This window comes from Eucyclogobius newberryi, unplaced genomic scaffold (assembly GCF_026437365.1).
Source record: "Eucyclogobius newberryi isolate DKJ021-1_F unplaced genomic scaffold, fEucNew1.0.hap1 SCAF_16, whole genome shotgun sequence".
Taxonomy (NCBI): Eukaryota; Metazoa; Chordata; class Actinopteri; order Gobiiformes; family Gobiidae; genus Eucyclogobius; species Eucyclogobius newberryi.
This window is the reverse complement of record NW_027315790.1, coordinates 32,931,184-32,952,880: the sequence shown is the minus strand read 5'-3', so window position 1 is coordinate 32,952,880 and position 21,697 is coordinate 32,931,184. Positions and strand designations below refer to the sequence as shown.

Here is a 21,697-nt window from a genome sequence, read left to right as displayed (position 1 = left end):
ATCATTACACGGGACAAACCAGAAGCAAAAGCAAACACGACATAATCAGTTTTTTTAACATGATAAAATGAAAATAATAATTTTTTTATCACACAAATACCTCCTTGATTGGTGTAAAACTATCATAGCACAAATACACCAAAATAAAGTCAAAATAGGACGTATAAACCTGTCTTGGGCCCTTTAAGTTCCCTGACAATGTCTCCAGCAGAAGTCTGTGTGCATTTTTAGAATATAGAGGCACTTTTGTGATTCTGTTTGTGTAACGTCTGAGCATGAGGCGCGAGGTCTGCGTGGAACTGACTCATTTACAGACATGACCTCAGCACCAGACAATGAGCCTTTAACACACCACACACGCCTGAACCGAGCCAGACCAGAGCTCCACCCACATCTGCAGAGCTCCACCCACATCTGCAGAGCTCCACCCACATCTGCAGATCTCCAGACTCCACCCACATCTGACCAGCTCCAGCCTCCACCCACATCTGACGTTCTCCAGCCTCCACCCAGCCTCCACCCACATCTGACCTGCTCCAGCCTCCACCCACATCTGACCTGCTCCAGCCTCCACCCACATCTGACCTTCTCCAGCCTCCACCCAGCCTCCACCCACATCTGACCTGCTCCAGCCTCCACCCACATCTGACCTGCTCCAGCCTCCACCCACATCTGACCTGCTCCAGCCTCCACCCACATCTGACCTGCTCCAGCCTCCACCCACATCTGACCTTCTCCAGCCTCCACCCAGCCTCCACCCACATCTGACCTGCTCCAGCCTCCACCCACATCTGACCTGCTCCAGCCTCCACCCACATCTGACCTTCTCCAGCCTCCACCCAGCCTCCACCCACATCTGACCTGCTCCAGCCTCCACCCACATCTGACCAGCTCCAGCCTCCACCCACATCTGCAGATCTCCAGCCTCCACCCACATCTTACCTTCTCCAGCCTCCACCCACATCTGACCTGCTCCAGCCTCTACCCACATCTGACCTTCTCCAGCCTCCACCCACATCTGACCTGCTCCAGCCTCCACCCACATCTGACCAGCTCCAGCCTCCACCCACATCTGCAGATCTCCAGCCTCCACCCACATCTGACCTGCTCCAGCCTCCACCCAGCCTCCACCCACATCTGATCTGCTCCAGCCTCCACCCACATCTGACCTGCTCCAGCCTCCACCCACATCTGACCTGCTCCAGCCTCCACCCAGCCTCCACCCACATCTGACCTGCTCCAGCCTCCACCCACATCTGACCTGCTCCAGCCTCCACCCAGCCTCCACCCACATCTGACCTGCTCCAGCCTCCACCCACATCTGACCAGCTCCAGCCTCCACCCACATCTGCAGATCTCCAGCCTCCACCCACATCTGACCTGCTCCAGCCTCCACCCACATCTGACCAGCTCCAGCCTCCACCCACATCTGCAGATCTCCAGCCTCCACCCATATCTGACCTGCTCCAGCCTCCACCCACATCTGACCTGCTCCAGCCTCCACCCAGCCTCCACCCACATCTGATCTGCTCCAGCCTCAACCCACATCTGACCTGCTCCAGCCTCCACCCACATCTGCAGATCTCAAGCCTCCACCCACATCTGACCTGCTCCAGCCTCCACCCACATCTGACCTGCTCCAGCCTCCACCCACATCTGACCTGCTCCAGCCTCCACCCACATCTGACCTGCTCCAGCCTCCACCCACATCTGACCTGCTCCAGCCTCCACCCACATCTGACCTGCTCCAGCCTCCACCCACATCTGTAGATCCACCAGACGTCTGACCTGGGGAGGGCACCTGACACAGGAAGGCTATGTCTGGTCCCAACAATGCGATTCGTGGACACTTTTGTTGAAACACTGTGAAGCAGGTGTTTCCTCTGGTCTGAAGGAAACACGTCCTGGTTCGTCCTGAGAATGTGGACAAACTGTGTGGACAAACTCAGAGTTTTAACAACGTCAAATATGAACCTGATTCAGTCGTTATAAAAGACTTAAAACAGCTCCGGTCGCTCTAGTGTCGCAAATAAACTCACATTATTACACTTTTCAGTACAAACACCTGAGCTTGAACAACTGTGAGATGGACAGGCGGCGCCACAGCATCTCCATGGAGACGAGCAGAGGGACGCGTCAGAAAGGTTACAGAGCGCGACTTTAATTCACTGGAGTTTGTATCATTATCATCATTATTACTATTGATGACGATGACGAACGGCTCGATTTACCCGTTTTGCGTTCGTAACTATGTTGAACGCGCAGTTAACTACTCCATTTCCATAGGAAAGATTCAATCTTCCATACCGATTTCCGATACCGATTTCTGATCCCAATTTTCGATACCGATTTTCCATACCGATTTCCGATACCGATTTTTTATATATATAAACCAATTTTGATACCAATTTTTGATACAAATTTTCGATACCGAGTTCCGATACAGATTAAAAAAAATTATATATATATATATATATATATGTGTATCGTAAATCGGTATGGAAAATAGGTATCGGTATATACCTATACCGATTTCCCATACCGATTTCCAATACCGATTATTATTTTTTTTTTTTTATATATAGACCGATTTCTGATGCCAATTTTTGATACCGATTTCAATACCACAGTGGGGATCAAAAACACTCTTATTTGAATATAAGATATATTTTCAAGACAAAACAAGAGCACTTTGAGTCCTAAAGCTCAGGACGGTTCTAAATCTGGAAAAAGACACATTTTGTTCTGTTTATGATCGACACGAGTTCAAATTAATATCTAATTTCGATACTATTTGTAGTATTGATATTCATCTGATTTTTGGTACTTTTAAAGTGCATAACTTTGGAAATGGCCATTGTTAAAAGATGAACGTGTCATTGGTTTTAACATTATTTCTAATTCCTTAATAAAGTGATATCGTAAATGACACGTTTTATTTGTCGTATTAACTTCCTCTGTTTTGTCCTGAGCTGAGGCTAAAGTGTGTTCACCCTCCCCCCCTATCCCCGCCCACTTCTCTGCATGTCCAATTATTTGAGAACTTTAAACTCAGAGTGACACGTGTCGAGTTCTGAAATGTCACTTTTCAAACATGAAAACACATAAGTAACAATTTGCTGCTTGTTACGGCAAAATGTCACTGTGGAGGGGCGGGGCTAATCACGATGTAGAGGCGGAGCTTACCATCATGAAGAGGCGGGGCTTATACATTAGTCATTTTTGAGCCGAAGTCTATGAACCTGCTTCGATTTCAAGTCATTTTGGGTGAATATTGCAGTTTACAGAGAGCGACATGTGAAACGATGATGTCAGAGTCCAATCATTAGTTCTGGAACAAAGTATATTATGTCTCCTTTAATGAGTCCTTTAATGAGTCCTTTATTGAGTCCTTTATAAGTCCTTTAATGAGTCCTTTAATGAGTCCTTTAATGAGTCCTTTATAAGTCCTTTATGAGTCCTTTAATGAGTCCTTTATGAGTCCTTTATGAGTCCTTTATGAGTCCTTTAATGAGTCCTTTATAAGTCCTTTATGAGTCCTTTAATGAGTCCTTTAATGAGTCCTTTATAAGTCCTTTATGAGTCCTTTAATGAGTCCTTTATGAGTCCTTTATGAGTCCTTTAATGAGTCCTTTATAAGTCCTTTATGAGTCCTTTAATGAGTCCTTTAATGAGTCCTTTATAAGTCCTTTATGAGTCCTTTAATGAGTCCTTTATGAGTCCTTTATGAGTCCTTTATAAGTCCTTTATGAGTCCTTTAATGAGTCCTTTATGAGTCCTTTATGAGTCCTTTATAAGTCCTTTATGAGTCCTTTAATGAGTCCTTTATGAGTCCTTTATGAGTCCTTTATGAGTCCTTTAATGAGTCCTTTAATGAGTAAAGGAAACACGTGAAATGATAAATGCTCAACAGAATAATTCAAATAAAGAACGCCAGCGCCACGACCGTGTCAGACAAACGTGTGAATAGCACCATGAATAACACAGTGAATAACACTGTGAATAACACCGTGAATAACACTAATAACACCGTGAATAACACCAATAACACCGTGAATAACACCGTGAATAACACCGTGAATAACACCGTGAATAACACCGTGAATAACACCGTGAATAACACCATGAATAACACCGTGAATAACACCAATAACACCGTGAATAACACCGTGAATAACACCGTGAATAACACCGTGAATAACACCGTGAATAACACCGTGAATAACACTAATAACACTGTGAATAACACCGTGAATAACACCGTGAATAACACCGTGAATAACACTAATAACACCGTGAATAACAGTAATAACACCGTGAATAACACAGTGAATAACACCGTGAATAACACTAATAACACCGTGAATAACACTGTGAATAACACCGTGAATAACACTAATAACACAGTGAATAACACCGTGAATAACACTAATAACACCGTGAATAACACTGTGAATAACACCGTGAATAACACTAATAACACCGTGAATAACACTGTGAATAACACCGTGAATAACACTAATAACACCGTGAATAACACCGTGAGTAACACCGTGAATAACACTAATAACACAGTGAATAACACCGTGAATAACACCGTGAATAACACCGTGAATAACACTAATAACACCGTGAATAACACCGTGAATAACACTAATAACACCGTGAATAACACTAATAACACCGTGAATAACACCGTGAATAACACTAATAACACCGTGAATAACACCGTGAATAACACTAATAACACCGTGAATAACACCGTGAATAACACTAATAACACCGTGAATAACACCGTGAATAACACCGTGAATAACACCGTGAATAACACCGTGAATAACACTAATAACACCGTGAATAACACTAATAACACCGTGAATAACACTAATAACACCGTGAATAACACCGTGAATAACACCGTGAATAACACTAATAACACCGTGAATAACACTAATAACACCGTGAATAACACCGTGAATAACACTAATAACACCGTGAATAACACTAATAACACCGTGAATAACACCGTGAATAACACTAATAACACCGTGAATAACACTAATAACACCGTGAATAACACCGTGAATAACACTAATAACACCGTGAATAACACCGTGAATAACACTAATAACACCGTGAATAACACCGTGAATAACACTAATAACACCGTGAATAACACCGTGAATAACACTAATAACACCGTGAATAACACCGTGAATAACACTAATAACACCGTGAATAACACCGTGAATAACACTAATAACACCGTGAATAACACCGTGAATAACACTAATAACACCGTGAATAACACCGTGAATAACACTAATAACACCGTGAATAACACCGTGAATAACACTAATAACACCGTGAATAACACCGTGAATAACACTAATAACACCGTGAATAACACCGTGAATAACACTAATAACACCGTGAATAACACCGTGAATAACACTAATAACACCGTGAATAACACCGTGAATAACACTAATAACACCGTGAATAATACGTCTGTTTCCGCGTGACATTGAGTTAATTGAGCGTCACGTGACCTTCATAACTAAACATGACATTAAAGCACTGACTCTTCACGTGAGGGACATGTCCAATATTGAACACACTTTAAACCCACATTTCACCCTCAAACATTCAACAAAATCCGCGGAAAGACGTAAACTCAAGTTAAACTCACCGATTCCCGCGCGTCAGACGCGTAAAGTGCCGCTTCCCGGTCCCCGGTCTCTCCGTGTCCAAACGGCCAGACGAACCTCCCCCAGACACTCCGTGTGTCTCCGCGTGTCTCCGCGTGGACACTCAGTGGACACTACGTGGATACTGCGTGGACACTGCGCGTGGACACTGCGTGGACACTGCGCGTGGACACTGCGCGGACACTCCGTGGACTCTGCGCGTGGACACTCCGTGGACACTGCGTGGACACTGCGCGTGGACACTGCGCGGACACTCCGTGGACTCTGCGCGTGGACACTCCGTGGACACTCCGTGGACTCTGCGCGTGGACACTCCGTGGACACTGCGCGTGGAAAAGTGACTCGTTTTTCCACCGACTGAAGCGTCGCGCGCGTAAGCCACGCCCCACTCCCGGTGTCTGTCCAAATGTGAGAGAGTGAAGAAGAAGAAGAAGAAGAAGAAGAAGAAGAAGAAGAAGAAGAAGAAGAAGAAGAAGAAGAAGAAGAAGAAGAAGAAGAAGAAGAAGAAGAAGAAGAAGAAGAAGAAGAAGAAGAAGCAGAAGTGCAGAAGAAGAAGAAGAAGCAAAAGAAGAAGAAGCAAAAGAAGAAGAAGAAGCAGAAGAAGCAAAAGAAGTGCAGAAGAAGAAGAAAACGAAGCAGAAGAAGCTAGACAAGCAGATGTGCAGGAGAAGCAGAAGAAGCAGAAGAAGAAGCAGAAGAAGAAGCAGAAGAAGAAGCAGAAGAAGAAGCAGAAGAAGAAGCAGAAGATGTCCCGCGCGGGAGGAATCAGGACTTTCTTTTGTCTTTATTCTTGACATGTTTTGACTCTTTCTGGAGCTGCTGGAGGTGAAACCTGGAACTTCAAACCTTCTGGAAACTTCTGGAACCTTCTGGACCCTTCTGGACCCTTCTCCAGCCACAAAATGACCTGAAAATGACATTGAACTTTTGATGTGGATTCAGCCTCAAAAGTCCTTCAATGTGAAATAAACTTGAGCTTCACTTTAAGAGAAGTAAAAATAACAACATTCAATAACAGTAATAACTAACAATAAATCATAATAATGAATAATAATAGTAATAAATAATAATAAATAATAGTAATAAAAAATAAAAAATAATAATAATGAATAATACATAATATAAATTAATAATAATAATAATAGTAATATAAAATAATAAATAATAATAATAACAATAGATAATGATAATAATAGTGAATAACAGTAATAAATAATAATACAAAATGGTAATGAATAATAATAACAACAGTAAATAATAGTAATAAACAATAGTAAATAATAGTCATAATTAATAGTAATAAATAATAATAACAATAGTAAATCAGAGTCCAGACAGAGCTTCAGTTTGAGGCTCATTTTAAGGAGTTTAAATGTAGAGCTGCAACTATAACGATCATTCTGACAATCTATAAGTCTTTTGATCATTTCCTTCGATTAATCGACTCCGGTTCAGATGAAGCTTCTGGACAGAAGTGTTTTCATCAAATACACAAACGTTTCATGAAATTACGGCTCGATTTGAGTCGTGAGAGTTCTCGGCTCGTGTGGCGCTTCAGAGCCTGTGTATCCATGACAACGCTATTCAAATAATCTATTCGTTGCGATTAATCGGTTAGCTTGTTGCAGCCTTAGTTTAATTGCAGTTGGGTTTTTTCACACGCACTTGATTGTTGTTGTTGTTGTTTAAATTGAATGAACAGATGAAGCTGAAGACAAACAGCTCGTCTGGATTAAGAAGTTGTTTATGTTTTCACATTTTCAAAACTGGGACAAGAACTAACTCGACAGAAAAGTCCAAAAGGAAACGGGGCTGAGGTAAAGACCTGAGAACATACTGCCCTCTGGAGGTCACGTCCTGCACTGCCCTCTGGAGGTCACGTCCCGCACTGCCCTCTGGAGGTCACGTCCTGCACTGCCCTCTGGGACCTGAGAACATACTGCCCTCTGGAGGTCACGTCCTGCACTGCCCTCTGGAGGTCACGTCCCGCACTGCCCTCTGGGACCTGAGAACATACTGCCCTCTGGAGGTCACGTCCTGCACTGCCCTCTGGAGGTCACGTTCCGCACTGCCCTCTGGGACCTGAGAACATACTGCCCTCTAGAGGTCACGTCCTGCACTGCCCTCTGGGACCTGAGAACATACTGCCCCCTGGAGGTCACGTTCCGCACTGCCCTCTGGGACCTGAGAACATACTGCCCTCTAGAGGTCACGTCCTGCACTGCCCTCTGGGACCTGAGAACATACTGCCCTCTGGAGGTCACGTCCTGCACTGCCCTCTGGGACCTGAGAACATACTGCCCTCTGGAGGTCACGTCCTGCACTGCCCTCTGGGACCTGAGAACATACTGCCCTCTGGAGGTCACGTCCCGCACTGCCCTCTGGGACCTGAGAACATACTGCCCTCTGGAGGTCACGTCCCGCACTGCCCTCTGGGACCTGAGAACATACTGCCCTCTGGAGGTCACGTCCCGCACTGCCCTCTGGGACCTGAGAACATACTGCCCTCTGGAGGTCACGTCCCGCACTGCCCTCTGGGACCTGAGAACATACTGCCCCCTGGAGGTCACGTTCCGCACTGCCCTCTGGGACCTGAGAACATACTGCCCCCTGGAGGTCACGTTCCGCACTGCCCTCTGGGACCTGAGAACATACTGCCCTCTGGAGGTCACGTCCTGCACTGCCCTCTGGGACCTGAGAACATACTGCCCCCTGGAGGTCACGTTCCGCACTGCCCTCTGGGACCTGAGAACATACTGCCCTCTGGAGGTCACGTCCTGCACTGCCCTCTGGGACCTGAGAACATACTGCCCCCTGGAGGTCACGTTCCGCACTGCCCTCTGGGACCTGAGAACATACTGCCCTCTGGAGGTCACGTCCTGCACTGCCACTGCTGGAAGAAGCACAAGACACAGGAGCAGAAATGTACTCGAGTAAAAATAAAAGTATGAGATGAAAAAAGCTCAGTATGTAACTTTCTGGAGGTGGAACGTCACCTGTATGACTCTCTGCAAAGTTAAAGCCACACTTCGGAACATTCTTCATGCAGATATAGAATTCTGCCATATTCTTGAACATTACAGCTGAAGAAACTTACCAGGAGGTACGAGTCGGGTTTGTGGAGCTGCAGCTGCTCAGTGGAATCCCACCCGGTTATATAAGGGTTCTCCTCCTGAAGAACTGGTTCTCCTCCTGAAGAGCTGGTTCTCCTCCTGAAGAACTGGTTCTCCTCCTGAAGAACTGGATCTCCTCCTGAAGAACTGGATCTCCTCCTGAAGAACTGGTTCACCTCCTGAAGAACTGGATCTCCTCCTGAAGAACTGGTTCTCCTCCTGAAGAACTGGTTCACCTCCTGAAGAACTGGATCTCCTCCTGAAGAACTGGTTCTCCTCCTGAAGAACTGGATCTCCTCCTGAAGAACTGGATCTCCTCCTGAAGAACTGGTTCACCTCCTGAAGAACTGGATCTCCTCCTGAAGAACTGGTTCTCCTCCTGAAGAACTGGTTCACCTCCTGAAGAACTGGATCTCCTCCTGAAGAACTGGATCTCCTCCTGAAGAACTGGTTCACCTCCTGAAGAACTGGATCTCCTCCTGAAGAACTGGTTCTCCTCCTGAAGAACTGGTTCACCTCCTGAAGAACTGGATCTCCTCCTGAAGAACTGGTTCTCCTCCTGAAGAACTGGATCTCCTCCTGAAGAACTAGTTCACCTTCTGAAGAACTGGATCTCCTCCTGAAGAACTGGTTCTCCTCCTGAAGAACTGGATCTCCTCCTGAAGAACTGGTTCACCTCCTGAAGAACTGGATCTACTCCTGAAGAACTGGTTCTCCTCCTGAAGAACTGGTTCACCTCCTGAAGAACTGGATCTCCTCCTGAAGAACTGGTTCTCCTCCTGAAGAACTGGATCTCCTCCTGAAGAACTGGTTCTCCTCCTGAAGAACTGGTTCACCTCCTGAAGAACTGGATCTCCTCCTGAAGAACTGGATCTCCTCCTGAAGAACTGGTTCACCTCCTGAAGAACTGGATCTCCTCCTGAAGAACTGGTTCTCCTCCTGAAGAACTGGTTCACCTCCTGAAGAACTGGATCTCCTCCTGAAGAACTGGTTCTCCTCCTGAAGAACTGGTTCTCCTCCTGAAGAACTGGATCTCCTCCTGAAGAACTAGTTCACCTCCTGAAGAACTGGATCTCCTCCTGAAGAACCGGTTCTCCTCCTGAAGAACCGGTTCTCCTCCTGAGTGGTTCCAGCTCCACAGTCTCTCTCGTGTCCGTCTGATGGAGTCAGATCCTTCATGTGGAACTCCTCCAGGTTGTTAGTAGTTTTTCCTGCAGGAGGGTCAGTTCTGAACCTTTTGGGAGGTACTGAACCCCACCAGTGTCATAAGTGCATTCACTGAATCCTTCTTAATTGGAATTTATTTTAAAAAAAAATCTAATTCTGTGGCCCCGCCCCCATGCATGAACCTGACAACCCACAAAATAATGAATCAAAGATAAACAGATTTTAAAGAAAGAAAATATAATAAGGTGTGTTATCATAGTTTTATGATGTCAGGTTCAGACATGGGGGCGGGGCCACAGAATTATGTATATATTTTACTTGTGCACAAAATGAACCGTGCATCAACATCACTGTGTTCAAAGAACAAACTCATCAAAACAAGATTTTCTCACAAAAACAAAACATAATCATTCATATTTACTGTCCTTTGGCCCTTGTGGGGCCCGGCTTTCATACAGGCAGGACTCTTGGGACTCTGGGCGGGTCCTTCGGCTGGTGACAGGTCTTATCCCAAAAGGGGTTTTGATACAGGTGAGACTCCGGCGATTTCCCTGGTCCTTTTGGCCTTCTTAGGAGCAGCTGGTACCAAGACGTGGCCCAGAAAGGTCAGGAAGCTCAGAAAGGTCAGGAAGGTCAGGAAGGTCAGAAAGGTCAGAAAGGTGTGCTTTGATTCAATCTAAAATATTAAGAAAGAAATCAAAGACGTACATCACGACCCTGAGGTTGACTCACCTGAACCCCTGGGGTTCCCAGGTTAAGAACCACTGGTCTAAGGACAGAGGACTCTAGGACATCGTCCCTCGCCACCAGACATTGTTTGATTCGTTTTTCACTGTCGCCCTCAGAGGAAACCGTTGTTGTGATTTTGGGCGTTTCAAAAATAAATTTAATTGAATTAATAAATACATAAAGACAGACGTTTTAATACATGTTAAGTATCTGTTTAAAAATGTACTTACTTATCCTTTTGGCGTCCCATGGGTGGGACAGGCACATGTGTGCCACCACGTACTCATGTGCCACCACTTTTGGTCGTGTCTCTGTGATTTTACTTAAACTATTTGACAGAAAATAGCCTGAAAAAAACAACCTTTGAATTTCTTTCTATTAAAAAGGTCTTTCTCTAGACCGGCCATGTCTGAACTACAGCCCAGGGGCCAAATGCGGCCCTCAGACCACTTTTAGTTGGCCCTTCGGCTTCGCCAAGTTAGTCCAAACAACAAAAACATTTTACTTTTTACTGTAAAATTTGAAAAATTCAAGCATTTTGATGTTATTACACCAACATAATATTTATGTTCCAGGTCTTATTAAAGCATCGAAACTATGTCGAAAGCAACATTTCAAATTATTCACTTTTTCATCCGACAAATACGGGAAAAAACATGGGGAAAAAAAATCAATCTTATTTTTGCTCAACAGAAACTATATATTTCTAATTCTAAGTACTTTTACTTTTTCGTCCTGTTAAAAAAAAAAATGTAGAGCAGTAGAAAGACATAAGTATCCACAGTACAGGTTACTGCAGTAAAAGTACACACAAACTCACATTTCTTTCAAATCAAAGCAGTAAATAAATGGACAAAAGCGTCGCAATATGATATTTTTAATAGATACAATAAGGAAAAATAGTCTGTAATGTTCAGATAAATAAGAAGCCAGTGAAGTTCACATTTGTACATCGTCGTCGTTTCAGATTCTTAAGTATTTCCATTAAAAACACGTCCAAAGCTGAACTGGCCAAAGTCAACTCATCGTAACGTTTAAATGTGCAATAAAAGCAGGAGTCACAAAGAAAAGAACTAAACAGAGGTAGCTTCACGCTTTTGTGTTTGGGCCCAAAAAGAAATAACATTTTTACAAAAAAAAAGATCAAAACAAAATAATAAAAAAAAAAAAAAAAAAAAAAAAAAAATCGAATAAATCACAGCATGTTTAAAAATACAACTGTCGGTTTCGTTCGTCTCAGGTTTGTGTTTTGTCTCTAAACATTTCATTTTGTAACATCAAATGGTGAGGAGTAAACGCAGTGATGCAGCGAGTTAAGGGTTCACCCACTAACCGGAGGGTAACCAGCTCAAACACGTGTGAAAATAATTGTGATATGAAAAGACTAATTATTTTATCTGATTTTATGATTATTTTAAAAGGACGTCGAGTCTGAAATGTGTAATTGACCCGTCATAAACCCGTTCTACGGGTCACGGCACTTACGGCAGAAAACATTTCATATTTAGTTTAGAACATTTGAAATAGAAAAATCAGGTTTTAAACATTGTAAAAACTAAACATTGTTGAATTTAGGGTTTTGCTAACGTAGCTTCACTGTAAATCTCATGGGCAAAAACGTGTTTCAGGATTTCTAAATTAAATTAGAGCTTGAAACAGAGAAACAAGATCAAATGTCCAGTTTTGATGATACGTCCAGTTCAAATGGGCTGACCTTGTGTATGGTTTCTCATGGCACTAAAGGCTGTGTTTCTCTTTGTTCTTCTGCGTCTCGCTCCGTGTTCTTCTGCGTCTCGCTCCGTGTTCTTCTGCGTCTCGCTCCGTGTTCTTCTGCGTCTCGCTCCGTGTTCTTCTGCGTCTCGCTCCGTGTTTTCCTTTTCCCGCGTCTCGCTCCGTGTTTTCCCGCGTCTCGCTCCGTGTTTTCCCGCGTCTCGCTCCGTGTTTTCCCGCGTCTCGCTCCGTGTTTTCCCGCGTCTCGCTCCGTGTTTTCCCGCGTCTCGCTCCGTGTTTTCCCGCGTCTCGCTCCGTGTTTTCCCGCGTCTCGCTCCGTGTTTTCCCGCGTCTCGCTCTGTGTTTTCCCGCGTCTCGCTCTGTGTTTTCCCGCGTCTCGCTCTGTGTTTTCCCGCGTCTCGCTCCGTGTTTTCCCGCGTCTCGCTCCGTGTTTTCCCGCGTCTCGCTCAGTGTTTTCCCGCGTCTCGCTCTGTGTTTTCCCGCGTCTCGCTCTGTGTTTTCCCGCGTCTCGCTCTGTGTTTTCCCGCGTCTCGCTCTGTGTTTTCCCGCGTCTCGCTCCGTGTTTTCCCGCGTCTCGCTCAGTGTTTTCCCGCGTCTCGCTCTGTGTTTTCCCGCGTCTCGCTCAGTGTTTTCCCGCGTCTCGCTCTGTGTTTTCCCGCGTCTCGCTCTGTGTTTTCCCGCGTCTCGCTCTGTGTTTTCCCGCGTCTCGCTCTGTGTTTTCCCGCGTCTCGCTCTGTGTTTTCCCGCGTCTCGCTCTGTGTTTTCCTGCGTCTCGCTCTGTGTTTCTCTCTTCGTTTGGACGGTTCTGGACCGTTAAAGAATACTCCCTTTGAGCGCGGCGACCTGGAGGCTGCGGTTTCGCGTCGGGCAGAGGGACGGGACTCCGCCCACTTCGAACACCTCGTGGACAGCTTTTCGGAAACAATGGAAGTTGTAGTCGATCAGACCTGAAAGACAAACGCACAATTCATCACGGACAAAAGAAAACACTCGTGAACAATGGATCTGCATAAAAAGTCCTTTACGACATTGATTTAATGATGCATGAAACTTTTACAGTGAACAGAGACCGATGTAGGCAGCAAATAACTAAATGTCCCTGAAATATAAATAAAATAAATAAAATGAAAATTTTGCTTTTCGATTCTTCTGCAAATAACGATTACTTTAGCAGTCAACTAGTCAAACAATTACTCAGTAAGTAAGTACGTACGTACATTTTATTTCTATAGCACCTTTCACAGACAGAGGTCACAAAGTGCTTCACAAAACACAGAATAAAACAATAAAAACACAAAAAACTTACAGTGAACAATACATATTACAACAATATACAGTCAAATCAGTCCGTAAAACAAGTGCATTTAAAAGGCTTGACTAAATAAAAAAGATTTTAAGCTGAAAATCGTTCCAGAGTCTGGGGGCAACTGCCTGGAAGGATCTGTCTCCTCTGGTCCGAAAACGGGTGCGAGGAACCAACAACTTAGTGAGCCTTAACATTAAGCCTTTTAAAGTACATTTTTAACCAAACAAAGGCTGATGTTTTTTTGCCATCTTGATTTAATAATGTCTTTGTCACAAAAGGTCTTTTCGTACGCGTTTTGGAGTCTGTAAAGTCCAGAGAACAATTATGCTTAAAATACAACTACGATTAATATTTGATTGCCGACTAGTCTTATTTAGTTATTTTTTGCGCAGGCATTTATTATTGAGCATTTTCTTTCATTTTTGTGCAGAACTAGACAGATATTGTTTCGCTTGTGGAGGAAATTATGGCTCGTCAAAAATTGCAGCGTTTGCAATTTGCCAATTGCAATCTCCCCGCGCTACAGCCCTCCCACCTGACCTTATGGCTCCTCCCACCTGACCTTATGGCTCCTCCCACCTGACCTTATGGCTCCTCCCACCTGACCTTATGGCTCCTCCCACCTGATCTTATGGCTCCTCCCACCTGACCTTATGGCTCCTCCCACCTGACCTCAGAACCATGTGTCTGGGCCTCAAAACTCCTGCCAATGACACACAATAGATGGATCCTTTTGGAAGGAAACGGGGCCAGACAGACTGATTTGTTGGAAAAGATGTACCGTAACTTTAGTTTTATTTATAGGTTTATTATATTTGTTTGCGCTTGATGCCTCACAGACCTTTCCTCTCGAAGCCCTCTTCTCGCAGGATGCACACCAGAGCCAGGAACTTGGTGACCTCCTTCAGGTACAGGACCGTGGTGTTGTTCAGTTTGATGGTGGCCAAAGACTCGTCGTCGTAAGCACAGCCGCTGCCGTCCTGCATCAGCCTGAAACCAGAAGGAAACACGAGCAGAAGACCTCAGGAGGGCGGAGCATGGACCTGTGTGAAGGCCACGCCCACGCGACATGAGCAGAGGACCTGTGTGAAGGCCACGCCCACACGACACAAGCAGAGGACCTCAGGAGGGCGGAGCATGGACCCGTCGACGCATGAAACTCACCCGTAAATGCAGGAGACGTCGATGACCACGTCGATCATGTCGCAGCAGAGCTCGTACGACTGCATGTCCACGGGGGAACTGTCGGTGGCGATGTAGATCTTGCTGACCACGTCGAAGAGGAACGCCTTCTCTATCCCCGAGTGCTGAGGACACAAGAGGACTCGCGTTTTGACCCGGCTCCGCCCCGCACTTACCTGGACGCGGCGGAGCGGGGGAGGGGGGGGGGGACACGCACCGATATGAAAATGTTGAGGAGGTTCTCGAGCGTGGGCAGCTGAGGGATGAGCTTCTGGACGACTTTGCTGAAGGCCTCGAAGATGGAGTGGTCGTAGATGCTGGTCAGGTAGAAGCTGAGGAGACAAATGAGACCGAGCGTGAAGGAGACCACCACACGGAGCCAAAAGTGGTTCTTTGACTTCCTGTTCGAAACCCGGAGAACGAAATCTCTAGAGTTTCAGAATCAGAACATTGAACATTACACAAATGACAAACGCCTGAGGAACAGCGAAGGCCTCACAAGAACCACTCGAGCTAAAGATACTCAAATATATTCAGATATTTCTGTTTCAAGGACAAATATTCTGCATTGTTTCGTTTTAAACCTCTAAACCTGCTCTTGAACCTTTACTTTGGCATCTAAGTGTAAGTTTTAGAAGGAGAAAACAAACAGTCGTATCGCTGCAGTTTCCCGCGGGACTGACTGAGCTTTGGCGCCATCTACTGACAGCAGGAGGAATTACACAGATTAATAAAAAACAGCTGGACAGAGAAAACGTCACAGATCAACATTTGCGTTTCTTTTATTTCTTTCAGCCATAACTTTTTTCCATTTTGGATTTAGTTTTGTTCAAATTGACTTCACAGGGCCGGATGTGAAAGCTGTTACTGGAGCGTAGCTAGCTTGTTTGCCCACGACACACAACACTTTGATGCACAACAAATCATTTCCTCAATAAAAAACCTCTTATTAAAAGGAGAGAGGTAATGACTTTGACTGTACGAGTGAGAAACATTAGTCGTGGCTGCAGTGCGACATCGTTAATCTGCTTTTCTACAACCGTTTACCGTATTTTCTGGAGTATAAGTCGCACCAGCCAAAAAATGCATAATAGAGAAGAAAAAAACATACATAAGTCGCACTGGAGTATGTTATTTTCACACTTGCAACTGCATTTCAAATAATATCACATATAAGTCGCTTCGGAGTATAAGTATCTAAGTATAAGTCGCACCCCGGCCAAAACTATAAAAAAAACTTATAGTCCGGAAAATACGGTAATTGATTTTCTTCCATTCGAGCTGTAGAATTTCACTCTGTCCTTGTGTTTCGAGCTCTTACAAAACTAATAAACATTAGACTTTCTTTGTAAATGTTCTCGATCTAGAAGTCTAAAGTCGCCACATTTCAGTCTTTATTTGGTGAAAAAGTCTCAGATGTAAAACAGAAATGATCATAAATGAGTAAAATGTCGGTTGCAGCTCTATCAAACTCTAACTTGAGCCGTGTGAAGGTTCTGGATCCTTCTGACCTGAGGTGGACCTTCTCCAGACCGGCGTCGGCCAGCTCGTCGTTGGCCCTTTGGTGAATGTCCCTCTGCGTCTCGATCTTGTGGTCGTCCGACAAACCGTCCACTTTGTGAACGAAGACCTCGAAGTTGATGTCGGGGTTGACTCTGAAGGCGCGCGACACGGTCAGATGCAGCCGGCTCAAGGCTTCCACGTAATCGTCCTGGAAACGGAGACGGAGAGCGTTTGGTCACGCGACTATCAGGTCACGCAACTATGAGGTCACGCGACTATCAGGTCACGCGACTATGAGGTCACGCGACTATGAGGTCACGCGACTATGAGGTCACGCGACTATGAGGTCACGCGACTATGAGGTCACGCGACTATGAGGTCACGCGACTATGAGGTCACGCGACTATGAGGTCACGCGACTATGAGGTCACGCGACTATGAGGTCACGCGACTATGAGGTCACGCGACTATGAGGTCACGCGACTATGAGGTCACGCGACTATGAGGTCACGCGACTATGAGGTCACGCGACTATGAGGTCACGCGACTATGAGGTCACGCGACTATCAGGTCATCCAGGCCAGAGATTAAGACTTCTACACGTCTACTCTGAACTAAAGCCACTCACAAGTTCTGTATTTATCAAACTTAAAGTCCACGTGAAGTTCTCCTGTTTTTATAATTGTCTTAGTTTAGTGAATAAAACCTGTGGCAAATATTTATCACAGTTTTACTTCCGTTAAGTGTCAGTTTGTGTGGAAAAATGAGAGTTTAAAATGACAGGAAGTGGAGCTGACTCCCTCTGTGATGTCATCAGTGTGCGACACATGGTTGGACTAAATAAAGGTGTTTTATGGTCTTATTGTGTCAGGTCAGAACTGTTGTTGTTTATGTGGAGTTTGGCTCTTGTTTACAGTCTGGTTGCTATGGTAACAACTGCAGAATCACCTCTATGTCATATTTGTGCTCACGTCCAACCAGGAAGTACAATTATAACCTACTAAACTACACACAAACAGATGAAATGTTTAGTCAAATCTGAAATATAATTGTGTTTTAGTGAAATGTGTGTTTAACTTTTCATATGAACTTTAATACTCTTATTTCCTTTTATGATTTTAATATGTATCACATTAGCAACATTTTACTTTGCAGAGATTCATCAATAAAATACTTTTTACACTTTTATGTTGGAGAACGTGACACATCAGTTTGTCATTTAGAGGCAGAACATTATAAAAGAAATGTCATTAAAAAAGGTTTATGGAGATGTTTGATATTTTCTTTCCTTTTTGTCTTTAAGTTCAAGAAAACTAATTTGAACATGTTTTTAATAAATTAATGCACACTTTTTTGCCTCTTACTGCACCTACTTTTTTATTAATTGTATGTTTTTTTTTACGTGTTGTATAAATGTCATAAAAATGAATGAAACAACAAATAACTGCTTTACCGCTGCCGTTTCACACAAAGAAAAAACCCTGGCCAATCACTGACGACGTTAAATGACTTGATAACAACTCAATAACCATCGTTTGTTCGGACCTCGACGGGACAAACAAAGTGAATATTTAACTCGTTAATCAATGAAACAAAGCCTCGTTAATCAAGTCAAATCAAGTCAGAAGGAAAGAAAACGAGAAGAAACGAATTACATTGTTCCGTCTGATCAAAGCATCCAAGTCGCCAACAGTAAGAAAAAAAGTGCTTTTGTTGTACTTTAGTGGTACTTTAGTGGTACGTTTGAGGTACTTCAGTGGTACTTTAGTGGTACGTTTGAGGTACTTTAGTGGTACTTTAGTGGTACTTCAGTGGTACTTTAGTGGTACGTTTGAGGTACTTTAGTGGTACTTTAGTGGTACGTTTGAGGTACTTTAGTGGTACGTTTGAGGTACTTTAGTGGTACGTTTGAGGTACTTTAGTGGTACGTTTGAGATACTTTAGTGTTACTTTAGGGGTACTTTTCTGGTATGTTCAGTGGTTCGTTTAGTGGTTTGTTTAGTGGTACTTTTGAGGTACTTTAGTCCTCCGCCCCCTGGTCAGCACAGACCTGAGCATCGATGACGTAGATGAGTACTTTGCTAGTACTTTGCTAGTACTTTGCTGGTACTTTGCTGGTACTTTTCTGGTACTTTTCTGGTACATTTGAGGTATTTTTGAGGTACTTTTCTCCCTCGCCGCCTGGTCAGCACAGACCTGAGCGTCGATGACGTAGATGAGCGCTCCCGTCCCTTTGAAGATCATCTCGCTGTCGAACGTCGGGTCAAAGAAGTCGACTTGACCCGGAAAGTCCCAGATCTGGAACTGGACGAAGGACGTGCTGGAGATGTCGTCTTTGTAGATCTTACTCGTGCTCTCCAGGAACAAGGTCTCGTTAGGCGACATTTTGTGAAACACCACCTGACGAGAACATTAGAAGCAGGTTTAGAGCACGTTAGAAGCAGGTTTAGTGCACGTCAGAAGCAGGTTTAGAGCACGTCAGAAGCAGGTTTAGTGCACGTCAGAAGCAGGTTTAGAGCACGTTAGAAGCAGGTTTAGTGCACGTCAGAAGCAGGTTTAGTGCACGTCAGAAGCAGGTTTAGTGCACGTCAGAAGCAGGTTTAGTGCACGTCAGAAGCAGGTTTAGTGCACGTTAGAAGCAGGTTTAGAGCACGTTAGAAGCAGGTTTAGTGCACGTTAGAAGCAGGTTTAGTGCACGTTAGAAGCAGGTTTAGAGCACGTTAGAAGCAGGTTTAGTGCACGTCAGAAGCAGGTTTAGTGCACGTCAGAAGCAGGTTTAGTGCACGTCAGAAGCAGGTTTAGTGCACGTTAGAAGCAGGTTTAGAGCACGTTAGAAGCAGGTTTAGTGCACGTTAGAAGCAGGTTTAGAGCACGTTAGAAGCAGGTTTAGAGCACGTTAGAAGCAGGTTTAGTGCACGTTAGAAGCAGGTTTAGAGCACGTCAGAAGCAGGTTTAGTGCACGTTAGAAGCAGGTTTAGTGCACGTTAGAAGCAGGTTTAGTGCACGTCAGAAGCAGGTTTAGAGCACGTTAGAAGCAGGTTTAGAGCACGTCAGAAGCAGGTTTAGAGCACGTCAGAAGCAGGTTTAGAGCACGTTAGAAGCAGGTTTAGTGCACGTCAGAAGCAGGTTTAGAGCACGTCAGAAGCAGGTTTAGTGCACGTCAGAAGCAGGTTTAGTGCACGTCAGAAGCAGGTTTAGAGCACGTTAGAAGCAGGTTTAGTGCACGTCAGAAGCAGGTTTACTGCACGTCAGAAGCAGGTTTAGAGCACGTTAGAAGCAGGTTTAGAGCACGTTAGAAGCAGGTTTAGTGCACGTCAGAAGCAGGTTTAGAGCACGTTAGAAGCAGGTTTAGTGCACGTTAGAAGCAGGTTTAGAGCACGTTAGAAGCAGGTTTAGAGCACGTTAGAAGCAGGTTTAGTGCACGTCAGAAGCAGGTTTAGAGCACGTTAGAAGCAGGTTTAGTACACGTTAGAAGCAGGTTTAGTGCACGTTAGAAGCAGGTTTACTGCACGTCAGAAGCAGGTTTAGTGCACGTCAGAAGCAGGTTTAGTGCACGTCAGAAGCAGGTTTAGAGCACGTCAGAAGCAGGTTTAGAGCACGTTAGAAGCAGGTTTAGTGCACGTCAGAAGCAGGTTTAGTGCACGTCAGAAGCAGGTTTAGTGCACGTCAGAAGCAGGTTTAGTGCACGTCAGAAGCAGGTTTAGAGCACGTCAGAAGCAGGTTTAGTGCACGTCAGAAGCAGGTTTAGAGCACGTCAGAAGCAGGTTTAGTGCACGTTAGAAGCAGGTTTAGTGCACGTCAGAAGCAGGTTTAGTGCACGTCAGAAGCAGGTTTAGTGCACGTCAGAAGCAGGTTTAGTGCACGTCAGAAGCAGGTTTAGTGCACGTCAGAAGCAGGTTTAGTGCACGTCAGAAGCAGGTTTAGTGCACGTCAGAAGCAGGTTTAGAGCACGTCAGAAGCAGGTTTAGTGCACGTTAGAAGCAGGTTTAGAGCACGTTAGAAGCAGGTTTAGTGCACGTCAGAAGCAGGTTTAGTGCACGTCAGAAGCAGGTTTAGTGCACGTCAGAAGCAGGTTTAGTGCACGTCAGAAGCAGGTTTAGAGCACGTCAGAAGCAGGTTTAGTGCACGTTAGAAGCAGGTTTAGTGCACGTTAGAAGCAGGTTTAGTGCACGTTAGAAGCACGTTAGAAGCAGGTTTAGTGCACGTTAGAAGCACGTTAGAAGCAGGTTTACTGCACGTTAGAAGCAGGTTTACTGCACGTTAGAAGCATGTTAAGTGTGCGTTAACGCCGGGAATGTAACAACACGGTTTGCTTTTCCTATTGTTCACGGTCTGGTGCTGCAAGAAAACAATACATTTGAACAAAGAGGCCTATTCTCCCGCGTATCATCACAGCACAACAATGTTATTGTGACACTTTTGAGGAAAATATTGAAATGCGACGATACGAAATGGTAAAACATTATAATGCTGACAAAAAGACAGCGCGTTTGAACATATCTAAACCATAGTTAAGGGTCTTTATGCAGAATTGGATCGGATATTTAGTCGTTTGTGGAGAAAATAATGGACTTATTTGCTAATTGCGCTAAATAGAATTAAAATTTCGGTTCGATTGCAGATTTATCACTCCAACTTGAAATGAAACATAACCATAAAGCCCTGTAAACTTGTACTAAGTCTTCCCTTTTAGAAAATCACAACATGAAGCACTTCTCCACTGGATTAATGCCAGTTTAATGGTGCAAAAGAGCCGTCATTTCTCACGTAAACCCCTGACCCACGGTGCGGTCAGCCCCGGTGTGAACCCCTGACCCCCGGTGCGGTCAGGTGCGGTCAGCCCCGGTGCACCTTCTGGATGGAGGACTTGCCGCTCCGCCGCAGCCCCATCAGCAGGATCCGGGGTTTGTCGCTGGAGGTCGGGAACTGCGCGTCGGGTTCGTCCGGTCCATAGTCGAAGCTCTTGGGGAACGAGCCGAAACTCCCCGCCAAACCGCCGTCGTCATACTGAATGGACATTTCCCCCTTTTAAAAATGGAAAAAGACAGTTTTAGCTCGTTTTATTGAAGCTTTTTCTGACGTGAACCCCGAAAAACACACGTTAGCGTCACGAGCTACGCAGCCGTTTTGAGCATGTTTTGCGTAATTACCGCGTTTAAATGCAGTTTATTCACGCGGTGTTCATCATGAAGACTGTCCGGGTCGTCACCACGCGTAAAATACTCCAAAAAGCGAAGACTTTACCCCGGAAAAAC

General features: G+C 44.8%; 1 protein-coding gene across 1 annotated transcript; it reads right to left on the bottom strand.

Annotated features, from left to right (window-relative positions):
- Positions 1 to 13,141: 13,141 nt before the first annotated feature.
- On the bottom strand, positions 13,142 to 21,610 carry LOC140362209 (ras-related GTP-binding protein C-like). The gene is made up of 8 exons (XM_072448290.1): positions 21,593 to 21,610; positions 21,294 to 21,467; positions 18,639 to 18,842; positions 16,451 to 16,650; positions 15,157 to 15,271; positions 14,922 to 15,064; positions 14,599 to 14,747; positions 13,142 to 13,398 (listed from the first exon to the last, which is right to left on the bottom strand). Exons 2-8 carry the CDS (start codon positions 21,459 to 21,461, stop codon positions 13,265 to 13,267), a joined length of 1,113 nt encoding a protein of 370 aa, XP_072304391.1. The 5' UTR covers positions 21,462 to 21,467; positions 21,593 to 21,610; the 3' UTR covers positions 13,142 to 13,264.
- Positions 21,611 to 21,697: the final 87 nt, after the last annotated feature.

Excerpts from the sequence above, each read along its gene's own strand:
- LOC140362209 (XM_072448290.1), bottom strand. The coding sequence starts at position 21,461 with ATGTCCATTCAGTATGACGACGGCGGTTTGGCGGGGAGTTTCGGCTCG. Across the intron at positions 14,748-14,921 it reads GACGTCTCCTGCATTTACGG|GCTGATGCAGGACGGCAGCG; the intron begins GTGAGTTTCATG and ends TTCTGGTTTCAG. Across the intron at positions 13,399-14,598 it reads AGAGGGCTTCGAGAGGAAAG|GTCTGATCGACTACAACTTC; the intron begins GTCTGTGAGGCA and ends TTTGTCTTTCAG.